The sequence below is a fragment of the Phyllobates terribilis genome, unplaced genomic scaffold, assembly GCF_046119375.1.
Source record: "Phyllobates terribilis strain yellow unplaced genomic scaffold, ASM4611937v1 Scaffold_3__8_contigs__length_932513732, whole genome shotgun sequence".
Taxonomy (NCBI): Eukaryota; Metazoa; Chordata; class Amphibia; order Anura; family Dendrobatidae; genus Phyllobates; species Phyllobates terribilis.
The window spans coordinates 169,265,460-169,284,755 of NW_027362763.1; the positions used below are offsets into that span (position 1 = coordinate 169,265,460).

General features: G+C 38.3%; 1 protein-coding gene across 5 annotated transcripts in view; it reads right to left on the reverse strand.

Moving 5' to 3' along the window:
* Positions 1 to 19,296, reverse strand: part of LOC141258951 (ephrin type-A receptor 3-like) — a 349,962-nt gene that overhangs the window by 147,102 nt on the left and 183,564 nt on the right. For all 5 annotated transcript variants that reach the window (XM_073674263.1, XM_073674264.1, XM_073674261.1 and 2 more), the window contains 2 exons: positions 16,036 to 16,191; positions 8,174 to 8,509 (listed from right to left, as the gene is read on the reverse strand). In XM_073674263.1, coding sequence (XP_073530364.1) covers positions 8,174 to 8,509; positions 16,036 to 16,191 — 492 coding nt within the window. The remainder of the gene's footprint in view (positions 1 to 8,173; positions 8,510 to 16,035; positions 16,192 to 19,296) is intronic.

Genomic DNA, 19,296 nt, shown 5'->3' on the forward strand with positions numbered 1-19,296 from the left:
CTGAGAGGTGTCAAACATGGCAACTCGGCTCCTGGACCCTTCACTTCAAAGAGTCAGCAGATGGTTTGTGACTATGCTTAATATTTCCGATTGACTGTATAGAGAGGATGGGGAAGCAACAGGATATTTGAAATGCAAGGCCCTTAGCCCACCGTCCAACCACTAACAGCAATTTTTAAATAGTCCAATCCAGGTGATCGTGGACATATGAGCCTATGGTTAGGAATATAAAAAGCTGGGTTGCACAAAAGAAAAATGTTCACATGTGGGGGCTGCCTATACTGCTTATATGATCCATAATTATTTTTCTCTTTCCACCAAGGAAACAGAAAAATAATAGGTATTTCTGTTTTTTATTTCATAACCGTTTTGCATATTTGTGTGACGTTTAATTTTTACCTCTTTATCTTTTCTTGTAAGCACTGTATATTTTTATATTAAAGCTTAAAATCTTTAATAAGTTTGATCCTTGTATGCTCTAAAGAATCCATAGCCATTCAGTGAGTGTGTGACCTTTTAATTGTCAGACAGCAACATATTTTGAGGACTCACGACCCCCATATGTTTGATGAGTGGTGGCAGCTTAAGTAACCGGGGTGTGTGGACTGTGTCGGGGTGTGATTTATGCTCACTTTATAGCCTAGAACAGAGATTTAGTGCTGGATTGAATGAGAGGAGATAGATTAATATTTGATATTTTCAGATTTAAAAAAACTGTAAGATTATGCTCATTCTACACTTTCCTAGAATGCTCTTTGCAAATGCACCATGGATAAATAGAGAAAAGGATTAACATGAAGATCAGATAATAAATACAAACACAATTTATCATTAATAATTACTATGCTGGAAAATTGTACGGGAAAATTATGTGACAATGAACAACACTGAAAGCAAATGTAATCATGAGCAATAATAAAAATGTACACACTAATGTTATACTACAAGAAATAAAACTGCTGCTATTTTATATCTAGAAAATTATTAAACAGGATCTTTATAATTTACATTTAAAGGGAGTCTGTCAGCACAAAATGACTGTTCAAACCAAGCACTGGTGCTCGGTGCACCCTTGACAGAGCAGGTCAGTGCACTTTTTCATCAACTTTTCGATCTGCCTCTTCCCTATTCTTCCTTGACTGACAGCTCAGACTCTACAGGAGCCAGAAGAGGACATAAAGATGGAAAACAAGTAGGTGGGAAAGGGCATTGAACAGCTTGGCCACACCAAGGGTGCACGGAGTGCCTGCACCTGACCTGAATATGATGGCATACATATATATATATATATATATATATATATATATATATATAAATAAATGTCCTAGTAATAGGAAGCAATTGCATTTAAAGAGGACTGTCACAATACTTGCAACCCTGATGCAACTACAATTCTACACTTTCTTTTTTTCATATATTTAGATTTCACCTGTTATTCCTCCTGAAAATGTGTGAAAAATTTGACAGTAGAGTGTCAAAGGGGTATATTCCTATATAGTGTGGCACCCAATTGTCAATTTATTCTTATATTTAGGTGGAACGCAATGTAGAATTCTAAGTTAACCACTTCGCACCAGAGCCTGTTTTTGCCTTAGTGACCGGGCCAATTTTTTCAATTCTGACCACTGTCACTTTATGAAGTAATTACTCTGGAACGCTTCAACGGATTCCCCTAATTCTGAGATTGTTTTTTCGTAACATATTGTACTTCATGATAGTGGTAAAATTTCTTTGATATCACTTGCGTTTATTTGTGAAAAAATCGGAAATTTGGCGAAAATTTTGAAAATTTTGCAATTTTCAAACTTTGAATTTTCATGCCCTTAAATCAGAGAGATATGTCACACAAAAGAGTTAATAAAACACATTTCCCACATGTCTACTTTACATCAGCACAATTTTGGAACCAAATTTTTTTTTTGTTAGGGAGCTATAAGGGTTAAAAGTTGACCAGCGATTTCTCATTTTTCCAACAAAATTTACAAAAACATTTTTTTAGGGACCACATCATATTTGAAGTCACTTTGAGGGGTCTTTATGACAGAAAATACCCAAAAGTGACACCATTCTAAAAACTGCACCCCTCAAGGTGCTCAAAACCACATTCAAGAACTTTATTAACCCTTCAGGTGCTTCACAGGAATTTTTGGAAGGTGGAAGAAAAAAATTAACATTTTACTTTTTCACAAAAATGTTACTTTAGACCCAATTTTTTTTATTTTCACAGGGGTAACAGGAAAAAATGGACCATAAAATTTTTTGTGCAATTTCTCTTGAGCGCGCTGATACCCCATATGTGAGGGAAAACCACTGTTTGGGTGCACTGCAGGGTTCGGAAGGGAAGGAGCGCCATTAGACTTTTTGAATGTAAAATTTGTCTGAATAATTAGCAGACGCCATGTTGCGTTTGGAGAGCCCCTGATGTTCCTAAACAGTGGAAACCCCCCACAAGTGACACCATTTTGGAAACTATACCCCTTAGGGAACATATCTAGATGTGTGGTGAGCACCTTGAACCCCAAGGTGCTTCACAGAAGTTTATAATATTGGGCTGTAAAAATAAAATTTTCACATTTTTCCCACAAAAACGTTTTTCATCCCTTAATTTTGCATTATCATAAGGGTAATAGGATAAATTGCACCATGAAATTTGTTGTGCAATTTCTCCTGAACATGCTGATACCCCATATGTGGAGGCAAACCACTGCTTGGGCGCACGGCAGCGTTTGAAAGGGAAGGAGCGCCATCTGACTTTTTGAATGTAAAATTTGTTTGAATAATTAGCGGACTCCATGTTGCATTTGGGGAGCCCCTGATGTGCGTAAACAGTGGAAACCCCCCACAAGTGCCACTATTTTGGAAACTAGACCCCTTAGGGAACTTATCTAGATGTGTGGTGAGCACCTTGCACCCCCAGCTGCTTCACAGAAGTTTAGAATATTGAGCCATAAAAATAAAATTTTCACATTTTTCCCACAAAAGATGTTTTTCATTCCCTAATTTTGCATTATCATAAGGGTAACAGGATAAATTGCACCATGAAATTTGTTGTACAATTTCTCCTGAGTACGCTGATACCCCATATGTGGGGGAAAACCACTGCTTTGGTGTACGGCAGGGTTCGGAAGAGAAAGGAGCGCTATGTTGGCTGGGATAGGCAGCAGACACCATGTCACATTTGAAGAGTCGCTGACATGCCGAAACCCCCACAAGTGACCCCATTTTGTAAACTACACCTCTCAAGGAATTCATCTATGGAAGTAGTGAGTATTTTTTAATTTTTAAATTTATACCATTGGGCAGTGAAAAAAGCATAATTATATTTTTACCACAAAAAAATGTTTTACCCTCAGATTTTACATTTTCACATAGGGCAATGGGTAAAAATGGTGCCGAAATGTGTCACACAATTTCTTCTAAAAGTGGCAATACCCCATATGTGGCTGTATCGTACCGCTCAGCCATACGGCGAGATCTGGGGGGGACGGAGTGCTATTTGACAATTGGAGAACACATTATTGTAGAATAGGCATTTGGATTTGGGAGCACAACATTTTCTGAATTTCTTTTGGGGGGCAAGGGCCATTTCGCTTTTCCAGAGCCTTTCTGCTACCAGTAACTTGGAAGTCCCTTAAATTTTTAACAGATGACGGACCTGAGTGGGGACTAGCTTTTTTTGAGGACTGAGTTGAAGCTTTTATTGGGAACATTTTACGTAACATTTATCCGGCGCTCTAGGCTGAGCACTTACATCGGGGTTTCCATCTAAATTTCCAAGTGATGTAATTCAGATGAAACCCCTGCGGGATCCATTCACTGTAATGAGGCAGCAGAGTTACTCTGGACTCAGTCTGGCCTCTGTTTAGTGGTGTCCTTTTTTTCAGAAGTGCACAAAACTGTGGCCAACCGCACTTTTATGCACGCCTAAAACAAATGACACCGTGGGATCACAGGCCAGACGGCATCCACAGTGGCCTATATCTGCCTCATTACAGGGAATCTTCCGTCATGGGTTCCGGCTGAATCTGCGATCTTTGGGAGACATAATAAACAAATCAGTAGCAGGTGAAGAATTGGTTTTATTTATTTTTTACGCCGTTCCCCGTGCGGTATAACTGATTAGATTACTTTATTCTTCGGGTCGGTGCGATTACAGAGATACCAGATTTATATCGGGTTTTTATGACTGACAGCTGTCACACACTAAGAGACGCTTTTTTTTTGCAAAATCTAGTTTTTGCGTCGCCATATTTTGAGAGCTATAATTTTTCCATATTTCGGCTGACAGAGTCATGTGATGGCTTGTTTTTTGCGGGACGAGTTGACATTTTTATTGGTACCATTTTTGGGTACGGGACATTTTTTGATCGCTTTCTATTCCGCTTTTTGGGAGGTAAAATTAACAAAAAACAACAATTCAGGAATTGTTTTTTGAGGTTTTTTTTTTATGCCGTTCTGCGTGTGGTAAAAGTGATCAGGCAGCATTATTCTTCGGGTCAGTACGTTTACAGCGATACTACACTTGCTGTATATTTTTTTTATGTTTTGGCGCTTTTACACAATAAAACAATTTTATAGAAAAAATATTTTTTTTGCATTGCTTTATTCTGAGCACTATAACTTTTATTTTTCGGCTCATGGAGCAATATGGCAGCTTTTTTTGCGGAACAAGATGACGTTTTCAGCAGTACCATTTTTATTTCCATTTTGCTTTTTGATCGCATTTTTTTCCACTTTTTGTTTGGCGATATTTGGAAAAAGCATAGTTTTTTGCTCCGTTTTTTATTTATTTTTATTACGGTGTGCACAGAAGGAGTTAATTAGTGTGACAGTTTTATAGCTCGGGTGGTTTCGGACGCGGCAATACCAAATATGTGTACTTTTTTATTTTTGCATAAATATACGGATTTATCGTTTTAATATTTTATTTATTTATTTTAATTTATTTTGTATTTTTTTTTTAACAGTTTCAAAACATTTTTTTTTACTTTTTTTTTACATTTTTACTTAGTCCCTGTATGGGACATTAATTTTTATTTTTCTGATCCCTGATCTCATGTAATATAATAGACATATATTACATTACATGAGATCTTCACTGACTGTTTCACAGTCAGAGTCTCCTGCCTGGCTTCAGCTGCAGGCTGAGCCAGGCAGGACACCATATATGGCAGAGCTGGAGGCGGTCATGTGACCTCCAGCTGCCATAGCAACCCAAGGTCCTGGAAGGTATCAGGGGTCATCGGAGAGGTAAGTGGACGACCCCCTCTCCTCCTGCTGTCTTCTATATGCCGCGATCACTATAGATCGCGGCATATAGAAGACAGCAAAGGGTTAACATCACTGGGGCCTGATCCAATCAGGTCCCGATGATGTTCCCTGTCAGAGCTATCGCTCTGCACCGCTCCTGCAGTGCTTGCAAGACCCTGGGGGTCCTGAGCGCCGCGGGACCACCCACCGTTTTTAAACGTCCGCGCTGCACAGAGCCCAGGCAGCGCGGAGGTTTATCTACAGTGGGCGGTCGGGAAGCGGTTAAAGGTGCTTGAGAATTGTCACTTTGTGAAAGAATATAGCCACTCATCATAACAGACACGTGACAGATCCTCAATTAAATGTTTTGTTGATTGCTATGGGCATTAATTTGTTGTCTAGTTTATATGTATCATGTATCAAGTAGAATGATATGAACATTTTGAAGAAGCCAAAAATTGGCCCAAACATAAATCCTTTCTTTAACTGAGAAAATGCTGTCGATCACCTAATCCCTGTGGATCCAGTAGTTGAAAATGACAAAGCTTTAGGTGGATGCACATTTCTCCCACAATGGCCACTGTAGGAGACATGTGGTATTATACAGGGCCCTTTTAAATGAATAAAAGGAACCTGTCACTTGATCCATGCGGCCAAACTGGGTTGGATGAATCAGAGCAGTGCTGTACAATAGGAGCCAGGTATGTTATTTTCTGAAAAGCTCCGGTGTTTCAGAGAAAACATAGTTTAATGATCTGACTCTAGGAAGAGATGAGACTAGTCCAGGGCCACCTCAATCAGTTTCTCTCTCCTTCGCTCCAGGTGATTAACAGGTCTCTCCCACATGTGTACATCAGGAGAGACCTAGAGTGGTGTGGGAAAAAGTAATCCGTGGTCAGCGCTGGACTAATCTCATCTCTTACTACTATCTCTTTCAGGATCTTTACAGAAGCACTCCTGCCATCAAATTTCCTCCTTAATATACTGCAATTGTCATATTATATGGCACTGTGTACTTACAATTGCTCATTTTGCCTTTTTACCCAGTAATTCTTCTCTCTTCCATTAGGTCTATGACATCACCTGATTAAAAACTGATTAGCTGAATCCTTCTAAGCTCTATGTAGAAACAGGAGGTCAATTTTCCTTGTATGAGTCATGAGTCACTGCAAAAGTCCCAGGCAGGGGGAGAATCTGGGTCAGGAGTTGAAGAGGGGAACAATAAATGCAAGGACAAGAGACTTCCTGTTTCCTGTTTCTACATAGAGTAGAGAAAAGGTAGAAAGGCAAAATGAGCAATTGTAAGTACACAGTGCTATTTAATATGATGATTGCAGTATATTAAGAGGATAAAAACTTTGATGAGTGTGTTTCCTTAAACTATGCTTTCTCTCAATGTAGCATTACAGAGAAAAATCATACATGATTGCAGTCAGGTTCAGATTCATGCTGCCTGTGGTTTGGGCAGCATAAACCGAGCAACAGGTTTCCATTACGTGTCCGCGCTCTGCTCTGCCTAATAAAGGGAGATTTGGAGCAGAATTTCTGATTTCACTCCTTATCTTATTTAAGGAGAAATTGGATCTTGATTGGATTTGAATCTCAGTATAAAAATGAAACAGAGCTCTTACACACATTATAGATATTTTATGAAATTATTTTACACAAACTTCAGGACTTATTTAAAGAGAACCTGATAGGAGATTCATGCTGTCCAAACCAGGGGCAACATGAATCAGAAAATGCTTGCGTTATTGCAGCTGGGTATGTTTCCTTCCAGTATTTCAGATCAGGCAAACTTTGTACAGCCGGTGGAGCAGGTCTCTTGTGGCTTCAACATGCCCGACTCCCCATAACTGATAGGTCTGCAATAACTCAGCTAGAATTTATGCTGTCCGTGGTTCAGGCAGAATGAATCTACAGGTTTTCTTGTAAATTTGTATTTATTTTGCACATTTTATCAATTAATTCAAACATTTTACTTTTGATTGCCATGAGGTATAGTAAAAACCTGTAAGGACAGCTCAATAAACTATGGTGTAAGTTAAATTATAGCCCACCATCAATTAAAAATCACAGAAGGAAGACAATGTGTGATTTTAATATATAATATTTTAGAATCTGGGAACATTTTCATAGTCTCTGTAAAGTTCTGGTTTATAGAATCTATTTTCCAATACCCTGTTTGGGCATTGTGATAGACAAGAGGTCCCACAATCGCCCTTATTTATTGGCCAGTGTTACCAAGTGCTTCTCTCAATCTGAAGGAGCCAACGAGTCCTTACATTACGAGGACAGCCTAATGTTTAACTGTGTTTCATTATGTAATCCTTTATTTCACCTGTGATGGCGCTGTGTGACAAATGAACACTTGTTAGCTTACACAGCTGACCTCCAGGGGTCCAAGCAGTCAACTTACTGTGAAGGAACCATGGACTTCTAACCGAAGCTGATTACCCGTGGCATACAACCCTTTCAATATCTCGCATCCATACCGTTTACTTGTGTAAGCTCATATTTTTCTGTTCAATGGAAATATGTCCATGAACATGATTGTGTGTTTTCTACTCTGCATAAAATGTACTCAATGTGTAAAACAACAGAGAATAAATGTGATGCATGGTACACGAATCTACTCGGTATTGAGTTTGATCTTTGTTTGAAGAAGGTCAAGCGCATGACAGTCGTGAGCCATGGCAACTTTAATTCTATGGGTGTTTTTACAATTTAGAAAAAAAAAACAATTATGTTCAGTAGGTAATTACTTTTGAAACCTTCAAGCCCCTACAATGCCCACCAATGACATGCATTGAGATCTAACATACTATGCTTTATCAATAGTAATTTGCACAAAGAGTTTTGATATTAACACCATTTGGAACCAAAGACACCTCCATTTGTACATTAAAGGAAGATTTCTCACCTACTTGACTTGTGGTAATATTGACAGATATAAATTGCTTAGCTCCAGAGCTTAGCTCAGAGACCCCATTTAAAGCCTCAATATCAAACGTGTAGTTGGTGTAAGGCAGCAGGTCTGTGATGAGCACGCGAGGGTGGGACAAACCAAACTGCCTTGGTATATAATGGATCCCACTTCCGCATGGGCTACATTTCTGTCCTTCTAGTTGGCATCTTCTGCAGTGGATGTTATATGTGACATCCTTCCGACCTCCTGTATCCTCTGGGGGGCTCCACTCCATAATGACGGATGTCTCATTGACAGTCGATACTGGATTATGTGGAGCAGATGGTAGACCTTAAAGAAGATAGAGAAGATAAGGAGATGGTGACATTTACCAGGGAAAGTGAATTGGAGAGAAGCACACCTGTCCAAGAACCCATCAGTGACACAAGAGTAGATAACCTTTAAGAGACAGGCACTATTTATCATAACCAGGCTTTTAAAGGGACACCATTAATCATTTCCTGATAGAAACATAGATTTTATGACAGTTTCTGCTGGAAAACTCAACCTCTGTCCCATTCATTCCAGTATACCAAACCTCTCCGGCAATTTATCTTCCTGTCACAAAAGTGATCTAAGGGTTCCGCTATCAGAGGCCTCATCGCAAGTGAGTCTATCAGGTTTCTGACAAAGGACACTCCCTTGTTCGTTCACTCTGGAGAGAAGCCAGACAAGAGCGTACCCAGTGTAATCTGAACGGTTGCCAATGGTCTATTCTCTGAATGCCAGAAGTGATTCATTTTCAAAGGAGCTTGTAAACAAAGTCTTGAAAGGGTGCGGGAACATAAGGAAAAGTTAGCAAATTATTAATGACCAAAACAAAATCTGAGCTAAATTGATCGATGTTGTCTGCAACAGATCGTCATCTGAATATAACCTAATACTGAAGATGTATCATTGTCACAGCGCCAATGGAAAATGAGCTCCTGTTATAAAGATTTATTATTTATTATTATTTAAGAAAATGTACATTGCCTTTCGATCCATTTTAGGTCATACGGTTGTAACATCTAAGATGCTAACGAAGAACTGCATCATTTTGAAATAATTTACTAAAGCCCTGCAACATTATTATTTCTTATTCTTTTTTATTCATTTTTGTTATATTTTATACAAACTGTATATTTTTTGGCCAAATTATTGCACTTTGCTTCTGTGATTGATTGTAGTGCTATATCACGCGCTATCAATGCTAGAGTTACCTATATTAGTATTTTTTTGTTTCATGCACTTGCAATTTAGCAAACTCACATAGAAAATGTACACGTGATTTTACATTCCCCATACGTTAACACTAGCGGCGACTTTGAATCATTAATTTCTAGTATGATCACAAGGTGTTATAATTAATGTGCTTGTATATCACCACATGTAACATCACCAGAGAGCCTGTGCAATGTTTAAATAATTCTTTTTCATTTTTACATTGCATTCCACTAGTGCAATTTTCCAATATTTGGAATTATTTGTATGGAAAGTATTAAACAAAAAAGACAATCAGTTGGAGCAGAAATAATGCAGAAACTCGCCCACTCGCATGCACTAAATTTATATAATGTTAGGATGTCAGTCTTAATAAGCATGGCTGACAATGGATCAGATCATGCAGAAAATGCATACTATATTTTCTAGATTGTCCGCCTAAAGATAGCTCTGATCTGATCTACTTAGTAGGAGGATTTTCAAGAAGAGTGAAATGAGGTGTGCTGACATTATGGAATGCAATATTAAATTTATTTTGCAACTATCAGTTGGGGGTCTAATATTATTCTGTTGTCTATGGATCCCTAACATGTTCTTTGCTATGGACCTATATGTATATAGCACCCATAAAGAGGCACTGTCCTTTCTTGTCTTAAATTAGCTAAACCAGACACCCATCTGTAGACACCTGTCTCGGTTCTTGTCTTACAGTCAGTACAGTACAAGGTGTTGGTTGATTGGATGAGATGCCTCTGATAAATGCTCTGGCGGAAGGGGATTACTCACATTAAAGTTATCAAACCCCCAGAGTTGGGTCAAAGCCTTCCAATTTAGCCAAGCAGTATCTTTTCTTGTACTTCTCACTTTGTCAGAGCTGGGTAGTTATGGTGTGAAAACACAAAAAGTCAGAAAATTTTTGAGCAGCCTCACGTTGCACAAAAATGTTGTGGTTTTTTAAAGCTTTATACATCAGTTTTCTGATGTAAAAGCTTCGATAAATTGGGGCCTTTTTGCGCTTAAAAAAAATCAGATCCCATACGGATCAGCTGTATGACATCTGATTTTCAAAGTTACATTGCCCTTATTAACATAGGAATCTGTATTTGATCACGTGCATTATATTACTTCTGATATATAAAATTGATGTCATACGGATATAAAAATGGATATATGGATGACAAACAGATGTAATACAGATGAAAATCGACCATTTTTGTAGGATTTAAATCTGACGATTTTTCATATGCTCGCCTGATTCGGGTCTTACAGACATTTTAACTTCTTCCACACCATCCAATGTATAATCACTCAAACTTTGGGCAATAGCCACCTCAATATTTTTGTCTAATCTGATACAAGAAAAATATATCTTTGTACCATGTTAGCTAGTAGATAGAAATATATTAAAATTTGAGAGTCCTCAGTGGTTGATCCCTTTTAATGGCAAACTGAAAAGATGGTAACAAATAACAAGCTTTCGAGATTACTCAGGTCTATTCACCCCTATGATGCCCCCTGAGGAAGCAGGGTGAAACACGTTGGGGCTTTGAACACTCTGGTCAGGCAAACCTTTTTCTATAAGTATGTAATTATTAATCATTCGTTTTATATTCCTTGATATGCTGTTATTTGGTTATGTTGCTTCTCCATATGTTGCCATATGGTCTAATACATGGACACAGTATGAGTTGGAATGTATACTATATACAATAGATCCTATTAGTATGATTCTGAATTACTGATTCCCACCTATTGCTCCTTGTATAATACCAAAATGTAGCCTTTTACCATCCATATTTTTGAATACTATCTTCTTGCATTATACATACTTATATTTATGTTAACTATTGCTGCCATTAGCATAACATCTCTTTACCACGAGATTGAAGATTTACGTCCTAACATACAATACATAGGCCGAACCAGTTGTGTTCTTGAGGTTACCTTGCCTTTTATTTTACTGTGTTTTAATAATTTGAATAAATATAATTTTTATATTACTTGAAGTATCATTGCACCTGTTCTATCCTTTTGGGTTACCCCCATGGGATTTTGTGCTGTCCTTTTAATGGCTAACTGAAAAGATGGTAACAGATAGCAGCTTTTGAGACTACTCAGGTCTCTTCACCCAATACTAAGCCTGAAGAAGAGACATGAGTAGTCTCGAAAGGTTACCAATCGTCCCAATTCTCTCGGATGAGGGAACATATGGACAAGTGACCCCGGCCTTATCAGAAGTGATAGGATTGTGAAATATATTAATGATAACATTAGACTTCACCTCAAATTTCCATAAACTGCATGCAAGATGGTCGTGAGACACCTAACATACCTATAATATATAATCTAGTAAGGTCCTAGAACTGCTATCTGGACTAGGTTAACTTTACAGCAATGCAGTTTAGACTCTTATGCTCATAAAGAAAGATATGGCGGCCATTTTGCAGAGTATCACCAGCAGTGGAGTCTATTGGACCACCCTGATATCAGTCCTATGAGACTATCAAAATGGAGTCATCTGCTGCAATATTAGAAAAAGAAGCCAAGTACTAGTCCTTAGAGAGTAAGCTCCCGGTCTGTACGGCACAAGAGAGTAATTTCAGGCGTGATATATATATGTATAGCTGCACATAAGTGAGAAGCACAGCTGCCGAGCATTAATGCTGGGGAGCGTACATGCATTTATATCACTTTTAACTTGCTCTTTATGATGCATCAGCGAGTTATTATCATCTTGCATTACGAAACAAAGGGCTGAGCAGATGGAAGAGGCTAAGCTACATCTGATGGATTGGTACTATTAAGTTTCACAAACACTACATGATTAGTACTTTAATATACAATTCCTGAGTGTGCCTTTAATATACCACGTCCAACTACGCGAAAGCCTGTCTGCCATTAATACATAGAATGTAGAGTTGCCTTCCATCACTTTACTTGTGTGGGGCTACTGTATCTACCATAAAGCCTGGTAATTGCTGCTGGCTGGTTCAAGAGTGACATGTCTGATATGGAATACAATAGTAGTTTCATCTGGAAAATCATCTCTTTCTAGATAATAATACATAATATAGCAGAGGATGGAAATTTGGAAACACAGCTGGCAGAGAGACTAGTATGTATATGAAGCCTGCCTTTGGCCAAAGCAGCAATCAGTGGACGGGTAGTGGAGCAAATTACTTTCTATATTGATAGTCAAAGGTTTAAGAAATTTCGTATCTTAAGAAAACATACAACCCCTGGCAAAAATTATGGAATCACTGGTCTCGGAGGATGTTCATTCAGGTGTTTAATGTTGTTGAAAAAAAGCAGATCACAGACATGGCACAAAACTAAAGTCATTTCAAATGGCAACTTTAGGGCTTTAAGAAACACTAAAAGAAATCAAGATTAAAAATGTGGTACTCAGTAAGGGTCATTTTTTTCAGACCAAGCAGAGGGAACAAATTATGGAATCACTCAATTCTGAGGAAAAAATTATGGAATCACACTGTAAATTTTCATTTCCAAAACTAACACCTGCATCAAATTAGATCTGCTCGTTAGTCCGCATCTAAAAAGGAGTGATCACACCTTGGAGAGCTGTTGCACCAAGTGGACTGACATGAATCATGGCTCCAACACGAGCGATGTCAATTGAAACAAAGGAGAGGATTATCAAACTCTTAAAAGAAGGTAAATCATCACGCAATGTTGCAAAAGATGTTGGTTGTTCACAGTCAGCTGTGTCTAAAATCTGGACCAAATACAAACAACATGAGAAGGTTTTTAAAGGCAAACATACTGGTAGACCAAGGAAGACATCAAAGCGTCAAGACCGGAAACTTAAAGCAATATGTCTCCAAAAGAGGAAATGCACAACAAAACAAATGAGGAATGAATGGGAGGAAACTGGAGTGTATGTCTTTGACCGAACTGTAAGAAACCGCCTAAAGGAAATGGGATTTACATACAGAACAGCTAAACAAAAGCCATCATTAACACCTAAACAGAAAAAAACAAGGTTACAATGGGCTAAGGAAAATCAATCGTGGACTGTGGATGACTGGATGAAAGTCAAATTCAATGATGAATCGCGAATCTGCATTGGGCAAGGTGATGATGCTAGAACTTTTGTTTGGGGCCGTTCCAATGAGATTTATAAAGATGACTACATGAAGAGAACATGCAAATTTCCACAGTCATTGATGATATGCGGCTGCATGTCAGGTAAAGGCACTGGGGAGATGGCTGTAATTACATCTTCAATAAATGGCCAAGTTTACATTGATATTTTGGACAGTTTTCTTATCCCTTCAATTGAAAGGATGTTTGGGGATGATGACATAATTTTTCAAGATGATAATTTATCCTGCCGTAGAGCAAAAACTGTGAAAACATTCCTTGAAAGAAGACACATAAGGTCAATGTCATGGCCTGCAAATAGTCCAGATCTCAATCCAATTGAAAATCTTTGGTGGAAGTTGAAGAAAATGGTCCATGACAAGGCTCCAACCTGCAAAGCTGATCTCGCAACAGCAATCAGAGAAAGTTGGAGCCAGATTGATGAAGAGTACTGTTTGTCACTTATTAAGTCCATGCCTCTGAGACTGCAAGCTGTTATTAAAGCCAGAGGTGGTGCAACAAAATACTAGTGATGTATTGGAGTGTTCTTTTGTGTGTTTGTTTTTCATGATTCCATATTTTTTTCCTCAGAATTGAGTGATTCCATAATTTTTTCCCTCTGCTTGGTCTGAAAAAAAATGACCCTTACTGAGTACCACATTTTTAATCTTGATTTCTTTTAGTGTTTCTTAAAGCCCTAAAGTTGCCATTTGAAATTACTTTAGTTTTGTGCCATGTCTGTGATCTGCTTTTTTTCAACAACATTAAACAACTGAATGAACATCCTCCGAGCCCGGTGATTCCATAATTTTTGCCAGGGGTTGTCCTACTACGATACTGAGGTGGCAAAAATGGTGTAGTGAATTTAAAGAGGATCTGCAAGCTCCACGACATGTCTGCTTTAGTAAATAATTAACCCTTAAAATAATAATGCTAAAATCTAATTTCATATAACTTTAGGTTGTGCCGTTCTTCTGATATTCCTCCAGGAAATTCATGAATAAACTAACAACTGGGTGTTTCCATTTCCCGTTGTCCATTTCCCCGTGTGTCCAGACTGGTTGGACAGAGTCACAGTGGGTCAATTTATTACCAGATGGAATTAGAGAGGAACTAAACATTGCGGAATGGTAAAAACAAATTCTCCTGCATTGTTATTACACGGAGGCCACAATTAATTGGTAAAACAGATATGTTAGGAGCTGATATGTCTTCTTTAAAGTTAGCTTTAATAGTGTATTAGCTTTAAGGTGTGCATTATTAGAGCTTGTACCAGGTGATTGACCCATATGGATAGATAGGACTTAGTGACCTATAGGGTTAGGGGGTGCTTAGTAAATGGGGTAATAATATAAGGGTTCTCAGTTTGAGTGATAATAATCCTTTAGTTTCACTACCATTGATTTTCAACTCTAATGAACAACTCTGTAGTTCAAGAATCGGACAAGCAGTTCGTAAAATGGTTCCCCCCTCATATGGATGATATTACACACAAGATATTTGGTGACCAAACTCTCTCTCTCTCGATTTGCTTCAATAGTAATTGCAGAGATTTGATTTATAACACTGTCCTGGACATATTAGCAATTTTCTTATCTGGGACAGTATTGTGGGCATGCTCTGTAATACGTACAGAGGTGACTTTATAGGGAAAAGAAGGAATAACTGAGCTGTGTCCATCCCTTTTGTCCATTGTGTTATCCATTGTCATCTTTATATTTCCCAATGCTGCTATCTAATAATAATGAGATGACTTACTCTGGGTGTACACAGCACAAGCTGAAAAGCAATCTCTACAAGATAAGAAACGGAAGCTGTTTGTGAGGGCTAAATTGCTAGTCTAAAAACTTCAATATTTAATTGATGCCAATATGGAAAGATAAGAGGAGGAAAATGTCCAGGAACGCGGTTTTAATAGTCAACGCATTTCGAAGTTTTAAACTTCTTCATCAAGACAAAACCACAATGTTATGTGGTTTTGTCCTGATGAAGAAGTTTGAAACTTCAAAACGCGTTCCTGGACATTTTTCTCCTCTTATCTTTCCATACCGGCAGCGCAGAATTAACCCTTTTATTTTATTATTTAAATTTTCTCCAAGCTGTGGGTCTGCAGCAACCTTGAGCCTTTTAGTGGTTTTGGGTACAAAACCACACCAGGTGAGTACCATTACCTTTGGTCTCTCTTTTGTCCTCAGGTAAAACCTTATTGCGCTTTTTGTAATTCCAGTTTCTTCAAAATATTTTATTGATAGCATTTACCATAAAGGCTTAACCAGTATTTGCTCATTTATTTATGAATTACAAAATACTGTGGTTATATCCTGGTGAAGAAGTCGAATGACTTTGAAATGCATTGATAATAAAACCACATTAAGTCTACCTTGTCTCCTGGATTATTCTCTGGGATCCCCATCACCAGCACAGAGGATCCTCTTAATTTGTTTCTATCCTGGCAAAATATTTTTCAAAATCTTTTTGAAAAAAAAAAAAACAGAAAAAACACAACTCACGTGAACAAGGCATAGACTTGGGGTCCGTTTCTGCCCTGTAGAAGCCTTTTTCACAAGTGCACTCAGCGGAGCTGTGCTGCACGGAGAAGCTGTGGGCCGGGCACAGTGTACAAATGGCATCCGTCAGTAAAGCCTTATAATACCCTGGAAGGCAGGCTGGAAGGCAAAAAAAGACCACAGGATGAAATTGTAGACTCGGTCAATATGAGTGGAAGACAGGTTTAAATGACAGTTCAGAAAATCTATTCCCCTATGCAGTAATCTGGCATTGATAGACACCTGAAGCAAAACAGTTCATGTAAGCATTAGTGGAGTCTGGTGACGACCCCCTGCATTTCTTGGAGTCTATTCTAAGAGAACAGATGTGCTAATGTTTAATGAACCGCATGAATTACACTGAACACATTCATTGGGTCAATTGAAAAGCAATATGAATTTCGCCTCGTGTAACATGATGAAGACTTTGGCACATGATCTCTCTGAATATTATCTGCCAGTAGGAAAGAATTATCCCATGCAGTTGTCCAATCTCAGAAGGAGTAGACTACGAATTGGAGATGAGCATCATATGGAAACCATTAGCAATATGAGGAGCTGGCCTTTTGCCAAATGAGGTTTCAGGTTTATTCAGCACTGGATAAAATCATCAAAAAATGGAATATTTGCATGGAAAAATATTAATTAGCTTGGCTAAATGATCATAATTAATTTCATGAATTGATGCAGGGTTTATATTGGACTACACCATGCCCTGGAGTCAAAATACTTATGCTGGGTTTACATGGCTTGATCCATGCCATTAAACGACCGCCGGTGGGCTATATAGGATCTGGTAAGTTGTCATTTACTTATATTTTTAGACAGAATGATCATTAATAAGATAGTTCTGTGCTCATAGAATATCATGGTTTCCACCGCATATCACCTCTTTACATGGGGCAATGAGCAATGTACTGCCTAGAACGAGGATTTTTAAGCCAGTTCAAAAATCATCACGCCTGTCGAATGAGAGTTTTTCTATTTCAAGTGTTTTTTTCGGCCTTGCTAGACTGGTCATTCCCCAATTTATTGGCTTGTCTAAATGGTTCATTACTCTTTATTAAACCCCCTCTGTACTAGAGATTGATAATTGACAGCCTGGTGCCTTCTGTCTAGGTGGAAACGATTTGTGCTATAGCCTATAATCCAGAATAAGAATAATTTATAGTATAAATTAATGAAGAGTAAGATTTTCATTAGTATCTCACTGAACACAAGAACAATTTCCAAAATTTTTATAGGACTGAGTTTCATAGAACATTTTATTAACCCATAACATGAAAGCTAGGTTAATAATATAACTTTCATTACAAAATCTTCAGTTTTACTCAAATTAGTTGATGCAAAAATGAATCCACCTCCCATCAAAAACTACTACATCTAGCATTTTCATATTAAATCTATTATTTTATATGACCTCCATGATTTTTGTGGACAGCACCAAGTCTTTTAGGAATGGAATTAACAAGTTGGAGACATATTACAACATCACTCTTATCAGTCTTCAAGAACAACCTCTTTTAGAGCCTGGATGCTGGATGGAGAGTGATGTTCAAATTGTTTGTTCAGAATTCTCCATAGATGTTTAGTTGGGTTCAGATCAGGAGACATATTTGGCCTTGTTCGTCTCCAGAAATGCAACAGATGTGTGTTTTAAATCATTGACATGTTGGAAAAGTGCACATCTACTAATTACACGGAGTGATGGTATCATCCGCCTTCATTATAGAACAGTACATTTGTGAATTCATTATATCATCAATGAAATATGGCTCCCCAACAACAGGAGCACTCATGCAGCCCCACAAAAGGACACTGCCACCACCATCTTTCACTGTAGGCACCATGCATTATTCCTTGTACTCTTCACATTTTCAACACCATACAGTTTTGAAGCCATCAGTTGAATAAAAATGTATCTTGTTCTCATCACTTCAGTGTATAGAGTCCTAATAGTCTTCATATTTTTCAGCATGGGCACTGGCAAATTGTAGATGGACTTTTTTGTACATGGGCTTTAGGATAGGCTTCCTTTGTGGACGACACCTACAAGTATGCATGCCATTCCTCTGCAATGTACACCATATTGTGTTACAGGAAACAATCACCCCTGTTTGGCTTTCTTCTTCTTTAGCTAACTGCAGTCAACCTGCAGGTCAATTTTCTTCAACCCTTCTCATCAGAAGATGCTCCTGTTTAGGTTTTAACTTTGGCCTGCCTGAATATCTCTGTGAGGTGGTTGCAGTTCCATCTTTGCTAAATTTTATTACCACTTTTGCAACAGTATTCTGACTGATAAGTAAAGTTTTCCTGATCTTTTGTAGTTTTCACCTTTCTTGTGTAAAGAAATTATTTTCTTTCACAGGTCTTGAGACATTTCTCTCCCATGTGGTGCAATTTCTGACAGCATAAAATGGGAAGTGGTTTTCTTTGTTATGTAACTACCTTTAGGGCACAGTCAGATGGTCGTATAAATTGGAGCAAAATCACAGTGCATGGACTGGCCGGTGGTTTTCCCAACTTCCCAACACGATCATGTTGGAAGAGCCAACACCCAGTCCGTGCACTGCTTACCGATCTTGCTCTGATTTATACGGCTGTCTGACTGCACCCTTATAGTCAACTGTCTGTTGGACACCTGTTTAATGAATAATTAGGTTACTTGTGGTTGAATTCTTGTTAATTAGAATTTTGTAGTTTAAACTTTAGCTTTGCTCATAAGACTTTCATTGGGGTGTACTCATTTTTACAACAAGGCCGTGAATTAATTTGTTAAGAAAATTACTTTTTTTGGTGTGTAAAATACCCAATCATGTTAGCAATCAATGGCCCAAATTTGTGAGAATATTTTGTAGCATGTTGTAGCGGGGTGGGGAACCTCATTCTCAAGGGCCATTTACGGTCCTTGATGACCTTTTCTCTGGCCCCCGGGCAGATTCCCAAGGACAGCAGTGCTTGGGCCGGCAACTGTGTTTTGACAGCCTTTCAATTTCTTCTTGCTCTATGAGCCGGTGCACGCAAGGTTCACTACTGAACGCTGAGGCGTGTGCAATGAAAGATTACATCGTGATACCAGTACCAGTGTCAAAACGTACTTTGTGGGCTAAGTTAGTGCACGACTTGTATGAGGTTTTCTGATAATTATGTTGGTGTGTACTCACTTATGCTCAGCACTGTATATACAGTATAAGGTACGCAGCAGATTTTCCATCTACATTTTCT